The 18,072-nt window shown below is 41.4% G+C and overlaps 1 protein-coding gene across 2 annotated transcripts in view; it reads left to right on the top strand.

The window, feature by feature from the left end:
• The window catches only part of LRRC74B (leucine rich repeat containing 74B), a 69,184-nt gene that overhangs the window by 18,427 nt on the left and 32,685 nt on the right, over positions 1 to 18,072 (top strand). For both annotated transcript variants that reach the window (XM_088465555.1, XM_088465552.1), the window contains 5 exons: positions 3,550 to 3,692; positions 11,036 to 11,168; positions 12,873 to 13,079; positions 16,946 to 17,055; positions 17,847 to 17,962. In XM_088465555.1, coding sequence (XP_088321681.1) covers positions 3,550 to 3,692; positions 11,036 to 11,168; positions 12,873 to 13,079; positions 16,946 to 17,055; positions 17,847 to 17,962 — 709 coding nt within the window. The remainder of the gene's footprint in view (positions 1 to 3,549; positions 3,693 to 11,035; positions 11,169 to 12,872; positions 13,080 to 16,945; positions 17,056 to 17,846; positions 17,963 to 18,072) is intronic.

Here is an 18,072-nt window from a genome sequence, read left to right as displayed (position 1 = left end):
CTATCTGGACGACCTTCTGCTATTAGCAGGGTATATGGGGGTACTTCAGGGCCATCTGCAACGGTCAATATCTGTGCTGCAGAATCACAGCTGGCTGATAAACTGGAAGTGGTTCCTCACAGACAACGAGGGGTCTTTGTGACAGAGGAAAAGATCTCTGCGTTACAGGCAAAGATTCATATTTGTCTTCAGAGTCGCCGAGTGTCCCTTTACTCGGCAATGAGGTTACTGGGATCCATAGTGTCGAAGTTCACCATGGTAGAATATGCCCAGTTTTCACTCCAGACCTCTGCAGAAGTTGATCTTCTCCAGATGGAATGGGTTGCCCCATCAGATAAAGACACTGACAATGGTGCTTTCTCCAGAGGTACGGCTGTCTCTGGCCTGGTGGCTACAGACGTCCCACCTCAACAAGGGACGCCCCTTTTGGATTTTGGACTGGGTCCTCCTGACAACGGACGCCAGTCTCCAAGGTTGGGGGGCTGTGACAGGTCCACACCTCTTTAAGGAAGGTGACCGACAGCAGAATCTGCTCTTCCAATCAACATATTGGTACTTTGAGCGGTATTCAGAGCTCTTCAGCAAGCTAGACTAGTTCTCCACGGAAATCCTGTGCAAGTCCAGTCAGACTACGCCACTACAGTGGCTTACATACACCGCCAAGGAGGAACCAGAAGTCAGGTTACCCTGACACAGGTGACCCGCATTCTGGCTTGGGCGTAAGGGAATCTCCCAGCCGTCTCGGCAGTGTTCATACCAGGAGTCCTCAACTGGGAAGCAGACTTCCTCACCCATCAGGACGTGCATCCAGGGGAATGGTCTCTTCACCAGAAGGTGTTTTAATTCCTAGTGAACAAGTGGGGCCTTCCAGAGATAAACCTCATGGTCTCCTGACTGTGTACGGGTCAACAACAAGAGATGAGGAGGCTCTTCTAGTAGACGCTCTGTCAGTCCGGTGAACCTTCCAGTTTGAGTACCTCTTCCCTCCGTTCTCCCTTCTTCCTCGAGTACTTCGGAAGTTCAAGCAAGAATGAGACACGCTCCAGTGTGGCCCAGACATCACTGGTACTCAGATCTTCGGATTCTCTCCATAGACACTCCGATGCTGTTGCCTCAACATCCTGACCTATTATCTCAAGGGCCTTGCCTTTACCCGAACCTGGGTCATCTGTCTCTGACGGTGTGGCTGTTGAGACAGCCCTTTTAAGGTTCAGGGGTTTTTCTAGCTCTGTAGTTAACACCATGCTCAGAGCTCGGAAGCCTGCTTCTGCAAGAATTTACCACCGAGTGTGGCATACTTTCTTTGAATGATGTCGTCCTAGAGGCTATGATCCTCAGGTGTTTGGGATATCCAGGGTTTTGGCTTTCCTACAGGCGGGTTTAGATCACGGTCTTCGTCTTGCTTCCATGAATGTGCAAGTTTCTGCCCTATCAGTGTGGTTTCAGCGTAGGATTGCTACTCTTCCCGATGTCCGCACCTTTATGCAAGGTGTACTTCATATTCAGCCTCCCTTTGTTCCACCAGTGGCTCCTTGGGATTGGCTGTGGTCAAGAGGGCTCTCCAAGGACCGCCATTTGAACCACTGGGCTCAGTGGATTTCAGATGGCTTACAGCTAAGACTGTGTTTCTTCTGACCATTGCTTCGGCCAGAAGGGTGTCAGATTTGAGGGCGCTCTCATGTCACCCTACCTTTCTAATTTTTCATAGGGACAGGGCGGTGCTTCGCACTTGTCCTGGTTTCCTACCTAAGGTGGTATCTAGTTTCCACATTAATGAGGAAATTACAGTGCCGGCCTTTAATTCCCCAGACCTCTCAGCTGGTGAGGCCTCCTTGGATGTGGTACATGCTCTAAGGATTTATGTTGACTGTACCAAATCATTTCGGGGGTCAGACTCTTTGTTTGTCCTCTATGGTTTCCGTAAGAAGGGTTGCCCTGCCACTATGCAGACTTTGGCAGGGTGGATTCGCATGGCGATTTCTGAGGCTTACATTCATGATGGCCTTCCTGTACCATCCTGTTTAAAGCTCATTCTACTCGGTCTGTGGGTCCTTCGTGGGCAGCTCGTCGTGGTGCCTCTGCTGTTCAGCTCTGCAAGCCAGCCACATGGTCTTCTGTCCATACCTTTTTGAGGTATTATGCATTTGATACCTTCGCCTCTCAGGATGCTCAGATTCTCTTTTCAGCACAGGAGCGTCCCCACCCTTAAAGGATACTGCTTTGAGACATCCCCAAGGTATCCTGTGGATACCCTATGGACCCTGAAGTAGAAAATATGAGATATGGTAAGAACTTACCCTTGTTATCTCTATTTCTACAAAGTCCATAGTGTTCCACAGTACTCCCACCCTGTCGCACCTGTACTGTAGTTGGGCTTTGTTCTGATCACCGGTTCTTCTGTCTCCTTCTGGTGAGAATGTGATTCTTGTGTGTTCCAGATTTTCTTCTCTCTCTTTCTTCTCCTCCTCTGGCCTATGGCTTGTTACGTAACTGATTTGCCTTGGCTCGGGGGCGGGGTATAGGAGAGGGACCCAAGTGCATCCTGGGAGACTGAAAAATGAACTCTGAGTTGCCCGATGCCTGCCGCCATCGCCTTTACCCCAAGGTATTCTGTGGAACCCTATGGACTTCGTAGAACTAGAGATAACAAGGGTAAGTTCTTACCATATCTCATATTTTCCAATTCTATGTGTTAAAACCAAAAAATTAATGTTTCATTTCAATTACAAAAGTCACAGGAGAAGATACCACAAATCATAAAATTCCCTGTTATAGTGATTGGTCCACAGTCATCATAAAAGTGTAGTGGGAGGCAACACAACTATACACCAAAGTGACATAACTCTGTTCTGTCATGCCACTGTATATTTTCTTTACAGTTAATCTCATGCTGCTTAGTTAGAGGTCAGTACAATTATCTTTCGCCATATCGCTAGCAGTTGTGACCCCACCCCCACCCCCCAACCCATTCTTTCTCTCTATCCCCACCAACTGTTCTTCTCTCTCTCTCTGTCTCTCTCTCTCTCTCTCTCTCTCCCTCCCCCCCCCCCTCCCCATGATGGCAGCCCCAATTACATCCAATGAGAAAGAGCTGCTGGGCTCCAAGCAACATACACGACCGTCTGTCTGCCTCCCTGCCCCCTAGCTGTCACTGCGAATCCGACAGACACTTAGAAGCGTTATATAATAGATGCTAGTTCGGAAGGACTGCACACAACTCTGAGTCTGGGCACCTAAAACTAATCTTCCTTCTGTATTTTATACATATATGAAACAAAATGCTCTAGCTTATAGTATTATATTTGTGAAATAATTTGCCAGTAAGAAATACACTGAGTACTGCCACCACCTTTTTTTTCAGCTAAGTTCTGGATATATCATATATACTAGTCTGCAGTTTAAAGACAAAGGCATTAAGCAATATACAGTAATTATAAACATGTTTATAGAGCTGACTATGACATGTCATAAATATTAATGTTATGTATTCATACTATACATTTATATCACACATGCATACTTTTAATTAATCAAGTCATCTATTTGCAGAGGTCAAGCCATCTTATGATCCTTCTGGCAAAGCCAGATACCTTTCAGCATGCCAGTTATTCGGTGTAGTGCCAGTTTCATACTTCTTGCGACACATGGGAGACTCTGAACTCATCATGAGGCATCATGGGCTTGGTGCACAGGTGAGTATATATATATAAACCTTTCAAAGGCATGGCTAGGTGCAACTACTGGACTAATCTCACTATTTAAGTGTATCTACACACAGGGTTGCATTTTCAGTTTCTTCTAAATCAAGATATAATCATCTGTTTGCTTGTGTTTGGGACCTCATCACTTGTACATTGACCAATTTGTCCCAGATAACGCATGAAATAAAGATTGGTGTATGGTGTCATCTTTCAGAACCTCGTACCAGGTAGAGTATGCTTGATTGTCTGTGTTGGTGGTTTATTGACAAAATATAATGGTTTCGGAAATGGAAATGGCGGTTTCTTCCCTAATGATGTTCTCCTAAGTTTTTTCTTCAATATTGTTCAATTACATCCAATGAAAGAACAAATATACATAGTGCAACACAATCAATATGTCAAAAAGTACCTTGTTAGGCAAAATCAACCAGAAGTGAAGTGACTAGAGATATCCCTATATATCCAGACAAACATCTCTACCACCATAGAATCCTCTTTGCGTATCTGCTTACATCAATGATAATGAATGATTGCCTTGTATCAGATCTGTGTACTAGGTGTTTTCTTCTTATTCAACGGCACATATACCAATAACAGAAAGAAGATCATAGTATTTCTTTGCTAGACACCATTTGACATAACAATGGACACTTACAATAGAACTATTAAAATGGCACATAAATCATAAAAAACTCTTATGGATAATGTGGAACTCCTACCAGAGGTATGTTGTACAATGGCACATCATATAAATCTAAAGTGAGTCTCGGGTTTAAGTCTCAACCGTTACGTTGACAAAGGGGATGGTAAGCCACACATCTAGATCAGCTCCCACAGCCCATATAAGTCCAGCAAAAGCAACACATTGCGTTTCGAGGTTCTCCTCTTTATCAAGTGCATGTCCTTTTGCCGTGCTAGTTCTCCTATTTATACCAACAACAATCCGACCATGGTGGTTTAATTACAGGAAATAGATACAACTTCTGCCAGAAGTGATGTCATCTAAGAAAGCCATGCATTCCACCATGTGTTCCAATCATACACAATATTGTGGAACATGGCCATGCTTTCCAACTATAGAGAACAATGTGGAAACATGGCTGTGTGCTCCACTGGGCGTTCTAGCCTCATGAACTGGCGTTTATCATACAAATAGAAGGAATGGAACTTGTTAAAACCACATAACAATATTATATTACAAAATATATATATAAAACCACTAATTGCAATTCTTACACAAAGCAAAATATTATAAGCATAAAATTATTAACCACAAACAAACACCAGACATTAATGGGTATTAACTATCAAGGAACCATTTGAATCGATGGTTTATCGATGGTGGTTTTAAGCAGTTTCCTTTTTCTTGAATATATATAAACCCAAGATAAAGAAATAGCCACACATACATCAGTATATAATATGCATACTTTTAATACTTATAAACGATTGCTTAACTCCTTTTGTGCTCTTTGGTATTCTAGCCTGCTCTGAAATTGGAGTGCGCATGGGTAATAGTGTAAAGTGATCGAAATCAATAGACCCAACGCGTTTCTTCCTTTAAGGACTTTATCAGATGGAGATTCTCCATCACAATTTTAGGAGCAGGTTTGAAAACAATAGAGTACTAAAGCAGGTAAGCAATAATTTTTCTTAGATTAAATGTATGCATATTAAACCCTTTGTTTAGTAATATTGCTCTGAAGTAACATGAATTTTGTATTATGATTATGCTGCAGCATTTACTGTACATTTGTATTCTTTCTGTTGCAGCGATACTCTCAAGCAACATCTAAATGTCTGCTCGTATAGCAATTAGCTGTTACAGAAGATCCAGAATTCACAATTAGGTGAAAATATATATAAATAAAGGAAGACAAAAAAACAATGTTGGCCGTTAAAAAATGGTATCACACTATTAGGGAGAGATTTATCAATGCTTGGAGAGAGATAAAGTGGAGAGACATAAAGTACTAACCAATCAGCTTCTTACTGTCATTTTACAGGCAGTGTTTGAAAAATGACAGTAAGAAGCTGATTGGTTGATACTTTATCTCTCTCCAAGCTTTGATAAATCTCTCCCTATGTACAGTATGAATGTATTTTTACTTAACTTGGGTTTATATTCATTTGTGAAAGAGCAAATTTCTTAAAAATGCCATTGATAAACCATTAGTACAGACATGAAAGCGTACGCTATCTGGTATGAGGTCAGTTTTTTTTTAAACATAATGGCTAATTAAATATTTTTTCTGAAAGATGATTGGCAGCCACCAGGACTGATTTTACCTATCACATTGACCACAAATAATTTGATTTAATCCTGGACCACCAATCTGTGGCACCCCTGCAAGTGCTCCGTGGCACCTCAGGCTGCCACAGCACCCCTGCCATACACCAATCTTTTCAATTCATGTATTATCTGATGAGCATATCTTGATTTATTCTCTGGTTGAAGGCCGCTTGTTTTCTCAATGTGTAATTGAACTGTCACATTTACAGCAACGGAGGGTGCCATCTTTTCACCGCTATGTTCATTAAACGTGGAGTACAGTCAGGTTCTTCCGAGAGACTGGCAGTCACTGAAGCACTGAACTCATTATAAAAAAGTTTTCACTGTTGTTTTATATTGAAAAATTATGTATTGAATACATTTTATATGTATATGCAATGATCGCTGGATCACACAGTAAGAAACATGCTGACAGCGTTTTTAATATGCTCCAACGTTTCAAAACCTTTGTTCTTTTTCCATGGATAGTCTCCTTGAAAAAAGAACATAAAGGTTCTGAAATGTCGGAGCACTGTCAGTGTGTTTTTTACTGCAGTGATTAGGGGATGCAGTCAGGATACCGGCGGGCGCTATCCCGCCCGACGATATCCAGACACTGACATGCCGACATGGGACTAAAGATAGGCGTTGAAATCCCGACATGGGACTAAAGATAGGCGTTGAAATCCTGACATGGGACTAAAGATAGGTGTTGAAATCCCAAAGCCATTCAGTAGCCCCACTACCAAATCCCGACATCCGGCTTACCGAACTAAGGTAAGCAGGGTGTCTTAGCGTTTAACCGTGAGGGTAGGGGGGAGGGTTTGGTTTAGGGACTCCCAGGGGGAACTTAGGGTTAGGCACCCCACCCAGGAGTGTTAGGGTGGGCAAAGGGGGGGATTAGGGTTGGGTACCCCCCGGGAGGGTTAGGGTGCGGGTAAGGGGGGTTAGGTTTAGGCACTAACTGGCAGAGCTTAGGGTTAGGCACTAGGGGGGGAGGTTAGGGTTAGGCACCACTGAGGGAAGGTAGGGAGATGAGAGGGTTAGGATAATTACCTGCTGCAGTCGGGATTTTGATCCGTTGGGCTGCCGCTGTCGGTATATGATCCGGCGGCTATTTTACATTCCGATTCCTTGATAAGACCTACAGTATGAGTGCCACCAGTATTATTGGATATTGAACTTGTTTGCAAGTGTGGAGGGCACCTGGGCACTGTATTATTCAATTTGGAGAGTGCCAGTCAGTATGGTTTATTATTATTATTTTGGTGTGCCCAATGTATTAGGTACTTCTTCACAAAATGATATTCATTACTGTAATTGTTACACTAGATGGCACTTTTTTCTTACATCTCATCTTATTCTTTCTGGTGTTCTTTTACCAGACATTGTACAATACAAGATAATCTTCGGCACTGGCTTTAGTGTATATAAATGTAACTTTGAGTAAATGTGGATAAATAATACCCTGTATGACCAGTACTTTGTCTGTCCAATGAACAACCTCCTCCTTTACTCACTTTACATGAGCTGTGTGCACAAGAAAAGGAGAATTGTCCACTACAATAGTTTAGGTGTGAAAGAAATGTATTTTATTTACAGTATATAATACAGTGAAACTCAGGGCCTGATTCAGCAAGGAATGCAAGTGCACAGACGCACGCACCCGGCCGATGTTTGCGTTCTGTGCATGCGTATAAGTCGCAGTGCGCAAGCGCGAAAAAACGCAATGAGTACTCAGTCTTCCCAGAAAGAGATTGACAGAAAGTGGCGTTTGTGGGTGGTGAGGGGGGGGTTGTTAGAGAAACACAGGCGTGCCTGTGCGTTTGAACGCCGTTACAGGGGCGTCCATAATTAAGCTCCTGCGTCGGAAGACGCAGCTTGAGTACTAGATGCACACAGGAGGCGGCCAAAATCCAGAGTGAGATCAGGTCAACCACTATTATGCTAATTGTTAGATGGTTCTCGATGTTACCGATGTTTATGTAGTATAGCGTGGTATTGTGGATGTGAGTAAAGGTAAGGAGGCGGCATTATGTAGTGCTGGGCGTCTGCATATTGTGCAGTGGCAGCATTGTGATTGCATTCATTAGCATATTTTCTCAGTGGCCGGGTGCGTGCGTATGCAGACTTGTGTTCCGTGCTGAATCAGGCCCCCAGTTCCTAGAACAGACAATGACTAATTTAATAAAACAACATTTAACTTGGCTGTTGGCATTAAAAAGCCAGATGATAAATACACACCTTAAAATGTGAATAAATTAAAAGACAAAAGAAAACATAAAATAATAAAAACAGAATGAGTCTCACTTATTTGGAATCTTCGACATGTTTCACGGCTCAGCCGTTTCCGTAATGTAATTAATAAAGCAAAAGCGTAATTTTATCTCTTCAAAGGACTTACTAAGACCTATGATAATTCCCCTTTCTAGTCTCATTCTGCCTTGTGTGCATTCTCAATAAATCAAAAGATTTCTCTACACAAATATCTACCTGTCTGCCTTGGCAGAATATGCGCACTGCTACTGCTACAGTGGTGGCCAAAATTGCGGACACTTTTTGAAATATGAATGTTTTTCAACTTTGAATGCTTATAAAAACTGTTACACTTCATGCAGTGCAATGATTCATATATCAAATGAAAGGAAATGAAATGCTGAATTCAACACACTAAACAGAGGTCAAACATTTGCATTACAAGGGAAGTTATGCAGTGAAAACAACACTTAGGGTGAATATTCAGGTGTACTTTTGATGTTACTGTCCTATCAGTATTTCGTTGGGTATCCTTTATTTTTCAAGACAGCAGCACAGCGATGTGGCATTGAGCCAACCAATGTTTGAAGCTCTTCCTTTTTTATTATGTGGTGCCATGAGACAATTATAGCCTCTATTAAGTGTCTTTTATTGGATGGACGCCTCAGATGTACCAGTTTTTTCAAACGGAACCATAAAAGTTCTATAGGGTCAGGTCTGGGCGGTTTCCTGGCCATCCCAGCACCTGTATGTCATTCTCCGTGAACCACTGTTTGCATGTCCGTGCAGTGTGGCAAGGAGCTGAATCCTGCTGGAAAAAAATGGGGCATTATCTGAAAAAAGATCCCTGATAGAAGGTAGAAGTTTTGGTTGTAGGATGGTGTCAGAGTACGTTCTGATGTTCAGTGTGCCATTTATGACATAAAGGCGGCCTACAGCATCTGCTGTCATACATGCCAAGATCATAACACTTGTAGGATTCTTTGTTGTCGCTTGAATGCAATCTGGACGCACCTCTTCCCCGATGCGACGTCTCACATGTTTTCTCCCATCACTACCAAATATCAATATCTTAGTTTCGTCACTCCATATCACTTGTTTCCACTGACCTTCTGTCCATGCAATGTGTTCTTTTGCCCACTGTATTCATTTCTGCTGCTACTTTTATTCAGCAATGGCTTTTTTTCGGGGAACCCTACCTTTTAGGCCAACCTCCGTTAGTCTTCTCTGTACCGTTCTTGCACTGACAAAAACACCAGTTGCACTCAGCTTACTCCTAATGGCCGCATATTACATCCATCTGTCCCTGACGCAAATTAGTTTTATTCTACTATCATCAACAGCTGTTGTGCACTTTTTCCGGCCTTTTCCTTCTTTGTTTTGTATAGATAGTTTTGTTTACGTGATCAGGAAACACATTCGTAGTCCTGATGTTGTCACATGCCCACCAACTTCTCTCGCAATTGCTGCATACGAAAGACCATTTTCACGTAACACCACAATCCTGGATCTCTTCCTGGATGACCAGTCACCACTTTGCCTGGACGACATTGTTGTATTTATTTTTTACACCGTCATTAGCACTAACAATACACACAAACATCCAACCGTAATTGCACTTCAGTAACCAACTTTATTCTGCCAAATGAAACAGCCAAACTGACCTTTCCCACCTTTCAACATGACCTTGCACCTGCTCATAAACGACAGCTGATTGGTCCTCAGAATGACGATTCCAATTGGCTGGTAGTAGCTGTTACTACAATCCGCTTCTTGAATCTCACGCGTTTGTGCTTCTTTGTCTGCATTACAAGGGAAGTTATGCTACTTTCAGTCACATATTTGACCTCTGTTTATTATGTTGAATTCAGCATTAAATTTCCTTTCATTTGATATATGAATCATTGCACTGCGTGAAGTGAAACAGTTTTTATAAGCATTCAAAGTTGAAAAACATTCAAATTTCAAAATGTGTCCGCAATTTTGGCCACCAGGGTATAAGGAATTGTACAGTTACGGCACACACAGCAATTTGATGGCACTAAGAGAAAAATATTCAATTCATCCAATCTGAATACTATACGATCTGAATATATACTGTTGATTGGATGTGATTATATGCCGCCCACATGCTGAAAGATTTTTATACAATGCAATCAAAATAAATTAAACAATATTACTAATACTGGGTACACAGTAGACGATGTGCAAACGATGCGATGGTCATTCCGATCTCCCTTCATCACCAGTACAAACGATATGGTGCGTACACACTATGCAATCCTCCAAATGACGGAACAATATATCTTGCATTGTTCGGTCGTTAGACTGATAACAATATATTGTTTGTTTTTTTAAACACTATACGACCATCTTAATGATTTCATGTGATGAGACGACTGTAGGACGAGAAAATGGAGGATACGGGAGTGGCTGCGGTGATGTCTTCAGATCCCAGATTGGAGCGGCAAATTGCCTTGCCGTCCGGTTGGGCATACACTGTCCAGTGTGCTCAACATCGTTAAAGATATCTTCCCATCTGCCTTGCAGTATAGCAGATGAGAAGATGCGATGAACGGCGCACGGGAGCAGCAAAAGTACGTACACACTAGACGATGTAAATGATGTCATTACAAATCGTCTCAAAATGACAAATCGTCCAATATATCGCCTAGTATGTACCCATCTTAAATCCTTAATCTCTGACCTTGACTTGACTTAAAACTGTTATTATTTTAACTGCAATATATACTTCTATTCAATTTGGCAGCACTTTAATAAACGTTCATCTGTCGCTTTATTTTAGGCTGTAAGAGCCATTGCTTTCTCTTTGGTGACCAACACTTCAATTGTCAATTTAAATCTCAGCGATAACTGGATGGAAGGAGATGGGGCCGCAGCAATTGCAGATATGCTGAAAGAAAACTGCTACATTGCAGGTGTGCCTGTAGAGCATCATTTCCATTGACATTACACTTTATATATTATACTTCTGCTATGTGCTGAAAATAATTAAAAGATAGTGTTTAAAGTTTTAATATGTGCACGATAAATACATCAAAATAAACTAGTATTTATTGAATACATTAGGGGTCATTTACAAACTGTAAATATTGCGAAGCCACACTCCTTTTTATGTACAAGTTCGTCTACATGTACTATTAGCCTATGTAGTTGCACCTAACTCTCCGGGGTAAATGTACTAAGAATCATGTTTTGGTGAGATTAAACATGACCTGTTTTGCATGAACACACTCGAGTTTGTCCAGAGCAAACTTGCACATTTACCAATCGTGTTTCACTAAATTGTGTTTTCCGATGGTGTATGCATTCGTGTTTTTCGTGTGAGTTTTGTCCAAAACACGGGAGAGACAAAACACGCATGAACATGAAGCCTGCACAGATCAGTGAGATCCGTGCAGTTCTTCGGTGTGTGTTTGTGTAAAATATGTTAAAAATAGCAAAAAAAAAAACAGTGTGTGGTACCCCTAAACATAACCAGCACCTGGGTTTTTGAACTGGTGCTGGGTCAGGAAATACGTGGGGGAAAATGGCGTTGTGGTCCCTCGTATTTCCTCCAGCCAGCACCAGGCTCTTGAGCCGGTCCTGGTTGTAAAAATGAGGAAAAAAGACGTAGGGATCCCCCAGATTTTACTCAACCAGCACCGGGCTCTTTCTACTGGGGGTATAATCCTGCAGCCAGGGGACCCGCTTCACGGGGTTCCCCTGCCGAAGCATTCTCACTCCACATTAATCATACCAGGCTGGGGATCCCTGGGGAGATGAGGACCCCCAACAATCTGGGCCTGGGCTTAAACCCGGGGCTATCCCTCGCATAACAGGGTGGTGGATGCGGGGTTGATAGTGTTAATTTATTGTATAAAAGCAATGTTGTCTTTTACGGGGAGACTAGAGGTCCCAGCAAGCCTCCCCCGCATACCGGTACTTGTGTAACTACAAGTACCAGCATACATCCCCTATAAAAGAAATATTAAAATAAACACAGTACGCACACACTGTAGAGAGTAAAAGTTTATTACATACACTCTCACTATACTCACTTTGCCCCCAGTGTTCGGTCCTCTTCTCCAGTTGAACCCCGCTGTTTGGATAAAAAATTTATTAAAAAATACTCACCTAACCCTTGCGCAGGTCGGCCCTCTTGTCCATTAGCATCCCAGCCATAAAAAACAAAAAAACTCCATCTACAAAGCCATAACGGATATTGAAGGGCTGTATTTGTATACACATAAAGCTCTTCCCTGCAAGTGACAGGATTCACAAGGTTTTCTGCACTTGTAGGACTGCCAGCCAGTCAGTGGTCGCTACTATAGTAAACGGCAGCTGATTGGCTAATAAACAGGTCAATCAGCGGCATGACTGTTGATTGACAGCCAGGGCACTCACAGCCAATCAGCAGCTGCTTACTATCCTAGTGCCCGCTGTTTGGCTGGCAGCCCTGGTTTCTGTATTTGCCACAATAAGCATTACAAAATCAATCATCCTTTTTGAAACATTTTATGGGACTGACGTGAATATGTAAATATTCTTTTCAAAACACTGCATAGTGCCATATAATTAGAGGATCATAAAGAAAGTTGTTGGCGATGACTTTGAGACGGATTCCTGGCTCTTTTTTTTAGAGCTACACTTGTGTGATAACAAACTTGGACTGAAAGGTGCGAAAGCCCTGTCACTCATGCTCAAGGAGAACATAACACTTCAGAAGGTGAACCTGTCAGGTAATGAGCTTGGCGACCAGGCATCTCACTGCTTTTCTGATGCCATAATGAACAACCAGAAGGTGGAATTAATGAATCTCAGCCATAACATGTTTGGAGATGGATCAGGTATTGTCATATTTTAATTGTTGATGAAAGTAATAATTATGTTTACTTACCTTCATTCTTTTTACTGTTTGCGTATATACTAATGTAGGAAGCGTACAGTCAAGGTGTCTTCGCGCAGTTACATACAGATACAGACTGACACATATAGAACTGGCTGTAATGTCTCCTGGTACATACCGCAGTTTATTACCACGGTATGTACCTAGAATATCGCAAAGGACAGCTCTCCCGATAAATGCTGTCCTTTGTGATGGCTCCGGACAGAGGGACTTCCAGGTTTAACACCCACAAGTCCCTCTGGCGTCCTTCTGTGCATGCGGACAAGGCCGCCGGCCTCGGCTAGTGATGGGAGGGATCCAACTAGATCACTCCCAAGGGGGAGTGTCCCAATAAGAAGTCCATAGGCTTCTATTGGGTAACGCCACCTGAAGATGGCGTTACCCATTGGGATGAAGCATTCCAGTGCTTTGTACATATGAAGAATGCATTTTCCCCTTTAGTATAACCCGTCCATAGTCAGGGCAGGTTCTAGACTAAGCCGAACCCAGGGCTAAAATTTCCTTTGGACCTCTGACCTTTACCTTTTTTTACCCAGATTGTGTACTTTTTCCTGTACTTTGCATCTGAATTGAATAATAGTGTACTAAGGGCCTGATTCAGAGGAGGATGCCGTCCGGGTGACTCTGTGTCTTTGGTAGCAGTGGCTCTGAGAACTTATGCTAATGCTGCGTCTTCTGTAACAAGAAGCCCACTGCCGGCTTCTCAGATCCGCTGCCTGCATCTGAAGACGCAGCATGGATCACTATCACCATCATGTGGACCATCAGACATCTCAGCAACCCATAGGCATACTTCACTGGATTATTTTGTTCATTAATGCCTAACAGCAAATGGATATTTTGCAAGCAAAACAAATATAAAAACATGGGCAAAAATATATATACTGTATGCCTGGCATTGATCGGCCACTTATGCCACTGGTGCCAACCTGCGGCATCTAATTTGCAACCCTCTCTGCACCTGCCATATGTATTTATGCTGGTCTTCTGTGCAAAAAAACAAATATAGCATAAAGTATGCATAAAGACACTCCTCAATTTATGAGTGGCAGCTCTCTACAGTGAAATGTGTATAGGTGAAACACACATATAAAAATTGGTAAACAAAGGTAAAAGAGTGCCTACTGGTGTAAAACAATCATAAAGTGCCAAATAAAGTGCATAAGAATACGAGGGGATCCAAAACTTATCTTTAAAACAGGAGTAATCTTCAGTCACCTGACCATCAAGTAAGCACAGTATATTTAAAGATCGTTGTGGTTTTTTTTTTATATATATATATATATATATATATATATATATATATATATATATATATACTGAACTAAAAGTTGTTATTATCTTTTTTTTTTTTTTTATTTGTTATCTACCTTTTGAAAATTAAAGAGATTAAAAAAAAAAGATAAGTTTAGGGTCCTCTGGTATTCTTATGTACTTTATTTGGCACTTTATGAGCAGACACTCTTTTACCTTTATTTACTGTATGTATGTGTGTATATGTGTATATACAGTCAGGTCCATAAATATTGGGACATTGACAGAATTTTCAGATTTTGGCCTCTATTCACCACCACAATGGTTTTGAAATGAAACAAACAAGATGTGCTTTAACTGCAGACTTTCAGATTTAATTTGAGGGTAATTACATCCAAATCGGGTGAACGGTGTAGGAATTACAACAGTTTCAATATGTGCCTCCCACTTTTTAAGGGGCCAAAAGTAATGGGACTATCAACTCAAAAGCTATTTCATGGACAGGTGTGGGCTATTCCCTCGTTATTTCATTATCAATTAAGCAGGTAAAAGGTCTGGAGTTGATTCTAGGTGTGACATTTGCATTTGGAATCAGTTGCTGTCGACTCTCAATATGAGATCCAAAGAGCTGTCACTATCAGTGAAGCAAGCCATCATTAGGCTGAAAAATCAAAACAAACCCATCAGAGAGATAGCAAAAACATTAGGTGTGGCCAAATCAACTGTTTGGAACATTCTTAAAAAGAAAGAATGCACCGGAGAGGCTCAGCAACACCAGAAGACCCGGAAGACCACGGAAAACAAAAGAATTATTTCCCTGGTGAAGAAAAACACCTTCACAACAGTTGGCCAAATCAAGAACACTCTTCAGGAGGTAGATGTATATGTGTCAAAGTCAACAATCAAGAGAAGACTTCACAAGAGTGAATATAGAGGGTTCACCACAAGATGCAAACCATTGGTGAGCCACAAAAACAGGAAGACCAGATTACAGTTTGCCAAACAACATCTAAAAAAGCCATTACAGTTTTGGAACAACATCCTATGGACAGATGAGACAAAGATCAACTTGTACCAGAGTGATGGGAAGAGAAGAGAAGGAAAGGAACTGCTCATGATCCAAAACATACCACCTCATCAGTGAAGCATGGTGGTGGTAGTGTCATGGCGTGGGCATGTATGGCTGCCAATGGAACTGGTTCCCTTGTATTTATTGATGATGTGACTGTTGACAAAAGCAGCAGAATGAATTCTGAAGTGTTTTGGGCAGTATTATATGCTCATATTCAGTCAAATGCTTCAGAACTCATTGGACGGCGCTTCACAGTGCAGATGGACAATGACCCGAAGCATACTGCAAAAGCAACCAAAGAGTTTTTTAAGGCTAAAAAGTGGAATGTTATGCAATGGCCAAGTCAATCCCCTGACCTGAATCCGATTGAGCATGCATTTCACTTGATGAAGACAAAACTGAAGGGAAAATGCCCCAAGAACAAGCAGGAACTGAAGACATTTGCAGTAGAGGCCTGGCAGAGCATCACCAGGGATGAAACCCAGCGTCTGGAGATGTCTATGCGTTCCATACTTCAGGCTGTAATTGCCTGCAAAGGATTTGCAACAAAGTATTAAAAAGTGAAAGTTAGATTTAGGATTGTTTCGTTTGTCCCATTACTTTTGGCCCCTTAAAAAGTGGGAGGCACATATAGAAACCGTTGTAATTCCTACACCGTTCACCTGATTTAGATGTAATTGCCCTCAAATTAAATCTGAAAGTCTGTAGTTAAATCACATCTTGTTTGTTTCATTTCAAAGCCATTGTGGTGGTGAATAGAGGCCCAAATCTGAAAACTCTGTCAATGTCCCAATATTTATGGACCTGACTGTGTGTATATATATATATATATATATATATATATATATATACAGGGCCGTAACTAGGGTAGTGCGGCCGGTGCCATCGCACAGGGCACCACAGGTCGGGACGCTGTTAGGGCCTGTCAAATTTCTGTTTATTATCATTCTTGCTTGTGGGTTCCTCTTATTTCATTCCCAGGATCTCCTGACTTCTCCTATCTCTTCCCTGGCCCTTCCCCATGAAGCCATGGCCCCTTTTTTGGTTTCATTTTGTCCCTTTGAAAAATGAGGGGGGCGCCAATGCTATTTCTGGCACAGGGCACCAAAAAGGCTAGTTACGGCTCTGTGTGTGTGTGTGTGTATATATATATATCTATATATAGATATATATATACATATATATATATATATATATATATATATATATATATATATACAGTAGAAATTGTCCAGCACTCAGGACAATAAAGTCACCAGACGGGTGCCATCTAACAGGTAAGTATGTAGAGGAAGCTCCTTTTGGCTTGGGTATGCACCTAGCACGATAAAAGGAAAAGCGGCACTCCAATATGTGAATAAAGTCACACTTTATGATTGTTTTACAATAGCAGACACTCTTTTACCTTTATTTACTGTGTGTATGTATGTATATATATATATATATAAATATAATTTCATACCTGCTCCTTTCTTAATTAGGTGAGATTTTTGGAGCTGCAATTGCTGAAAACACAGGGATGTTGGAGCTGAATCTCAGCTGGAACTATTTCCGTGGAAAAGGAACTATCGCTATTGCCAAAGGCTTAGGGGTGAGTATCCAATTAATGGTTTTTAAAACTAGCAATTGCAGGAATACTGAGAACATTTCACATGTCCAATGGGTGGTTATCAATTATGTTCTTTTCAAGTAATCTAATAATACCATTTTATGTCCTCATTAGCTCTACTGAAATGAACCCAGTTAGCACATACAATGTGCTTTCATTCATCATAAGATCGGCTAGCTGTGTGCCCACTTGTGGAGATAAGACACCTAACGTATTATAAATCCAGCCTGCATCTGGAGGTCATGAAACATTCACATTAGGCATCACTGCCACAGTACTATGTGCTCATTATCCAGTTTAGTGTAATCTCTGTATTATTGCGGGAATGTGGCCTGACATATCCTTATCTCTGTGTGAATAGCTAGTGTAGGCTCAGTAATGACAGCAGGGATAGGAGAAAGCTGTAGATATGGCAGACTGAGAGGCTGTAGCAATGTTGTGGTTGCTCAGATACAGGCGACTTCTACCAAAGTGCCTGTATTTCGGTCTAACTTATTGGGCAGGTTCTTCTTGCTTGTGCAGTTATGTATATTAGCTTTCACATGATATCTATGTGTAAATATCTCCTTTAGTTTTATACTTCTTACATAGATCATACAAATATGAACCTATGAATTGAGCTCATCCATTTTTAAAATACTCTACCATAAAAGCACAGCAGCAATGGGAACAGAAGACCATATTGTTGTTTATCAGGCAATAGGCGCAAAAGTTAAAGTGAAACATAATAATAGAATGAATCATTTACATACTGTACCATTATTTCCCTGTAGGCTAATATATTTCTGAGAGTGCTGGACCTGTCATACAACGGATTTGGCAATGACGGAGCAGCTGCTTTAGGGGAAGCTCTGAAGGTTAATAACGTATTAGAAGAACTAAATGTAAGGTAAACACATATATTTTACTCCAGGGATATAATTCAAGCAACTTATAGTAATTCTTTTACCCCTAATATGATGCTAGTTTGAGCGCTATTTATGTCATAAAAAACTGATG

Source organism: Taudactylus pleione, unplaced genomic scaffold, assembly GCF_031769625.1.
Source record: "Taudactylus pleione unplaced genomic scaffold, aTauple2 ptg000062l, whole genome shotgun sequence".
Classification (NCBI taxonomy): domain Eukaryota; kingdom Metazoa; phylum Chordata; class Amphibia; order Anura; family Myobatrachidae; genus Taudactylus; species Taudactylus pleione.
Note: the sequence above shows the minus strand (reverse complement) of the source record. Positions and strands in the feature narration are given on the sequence as shown.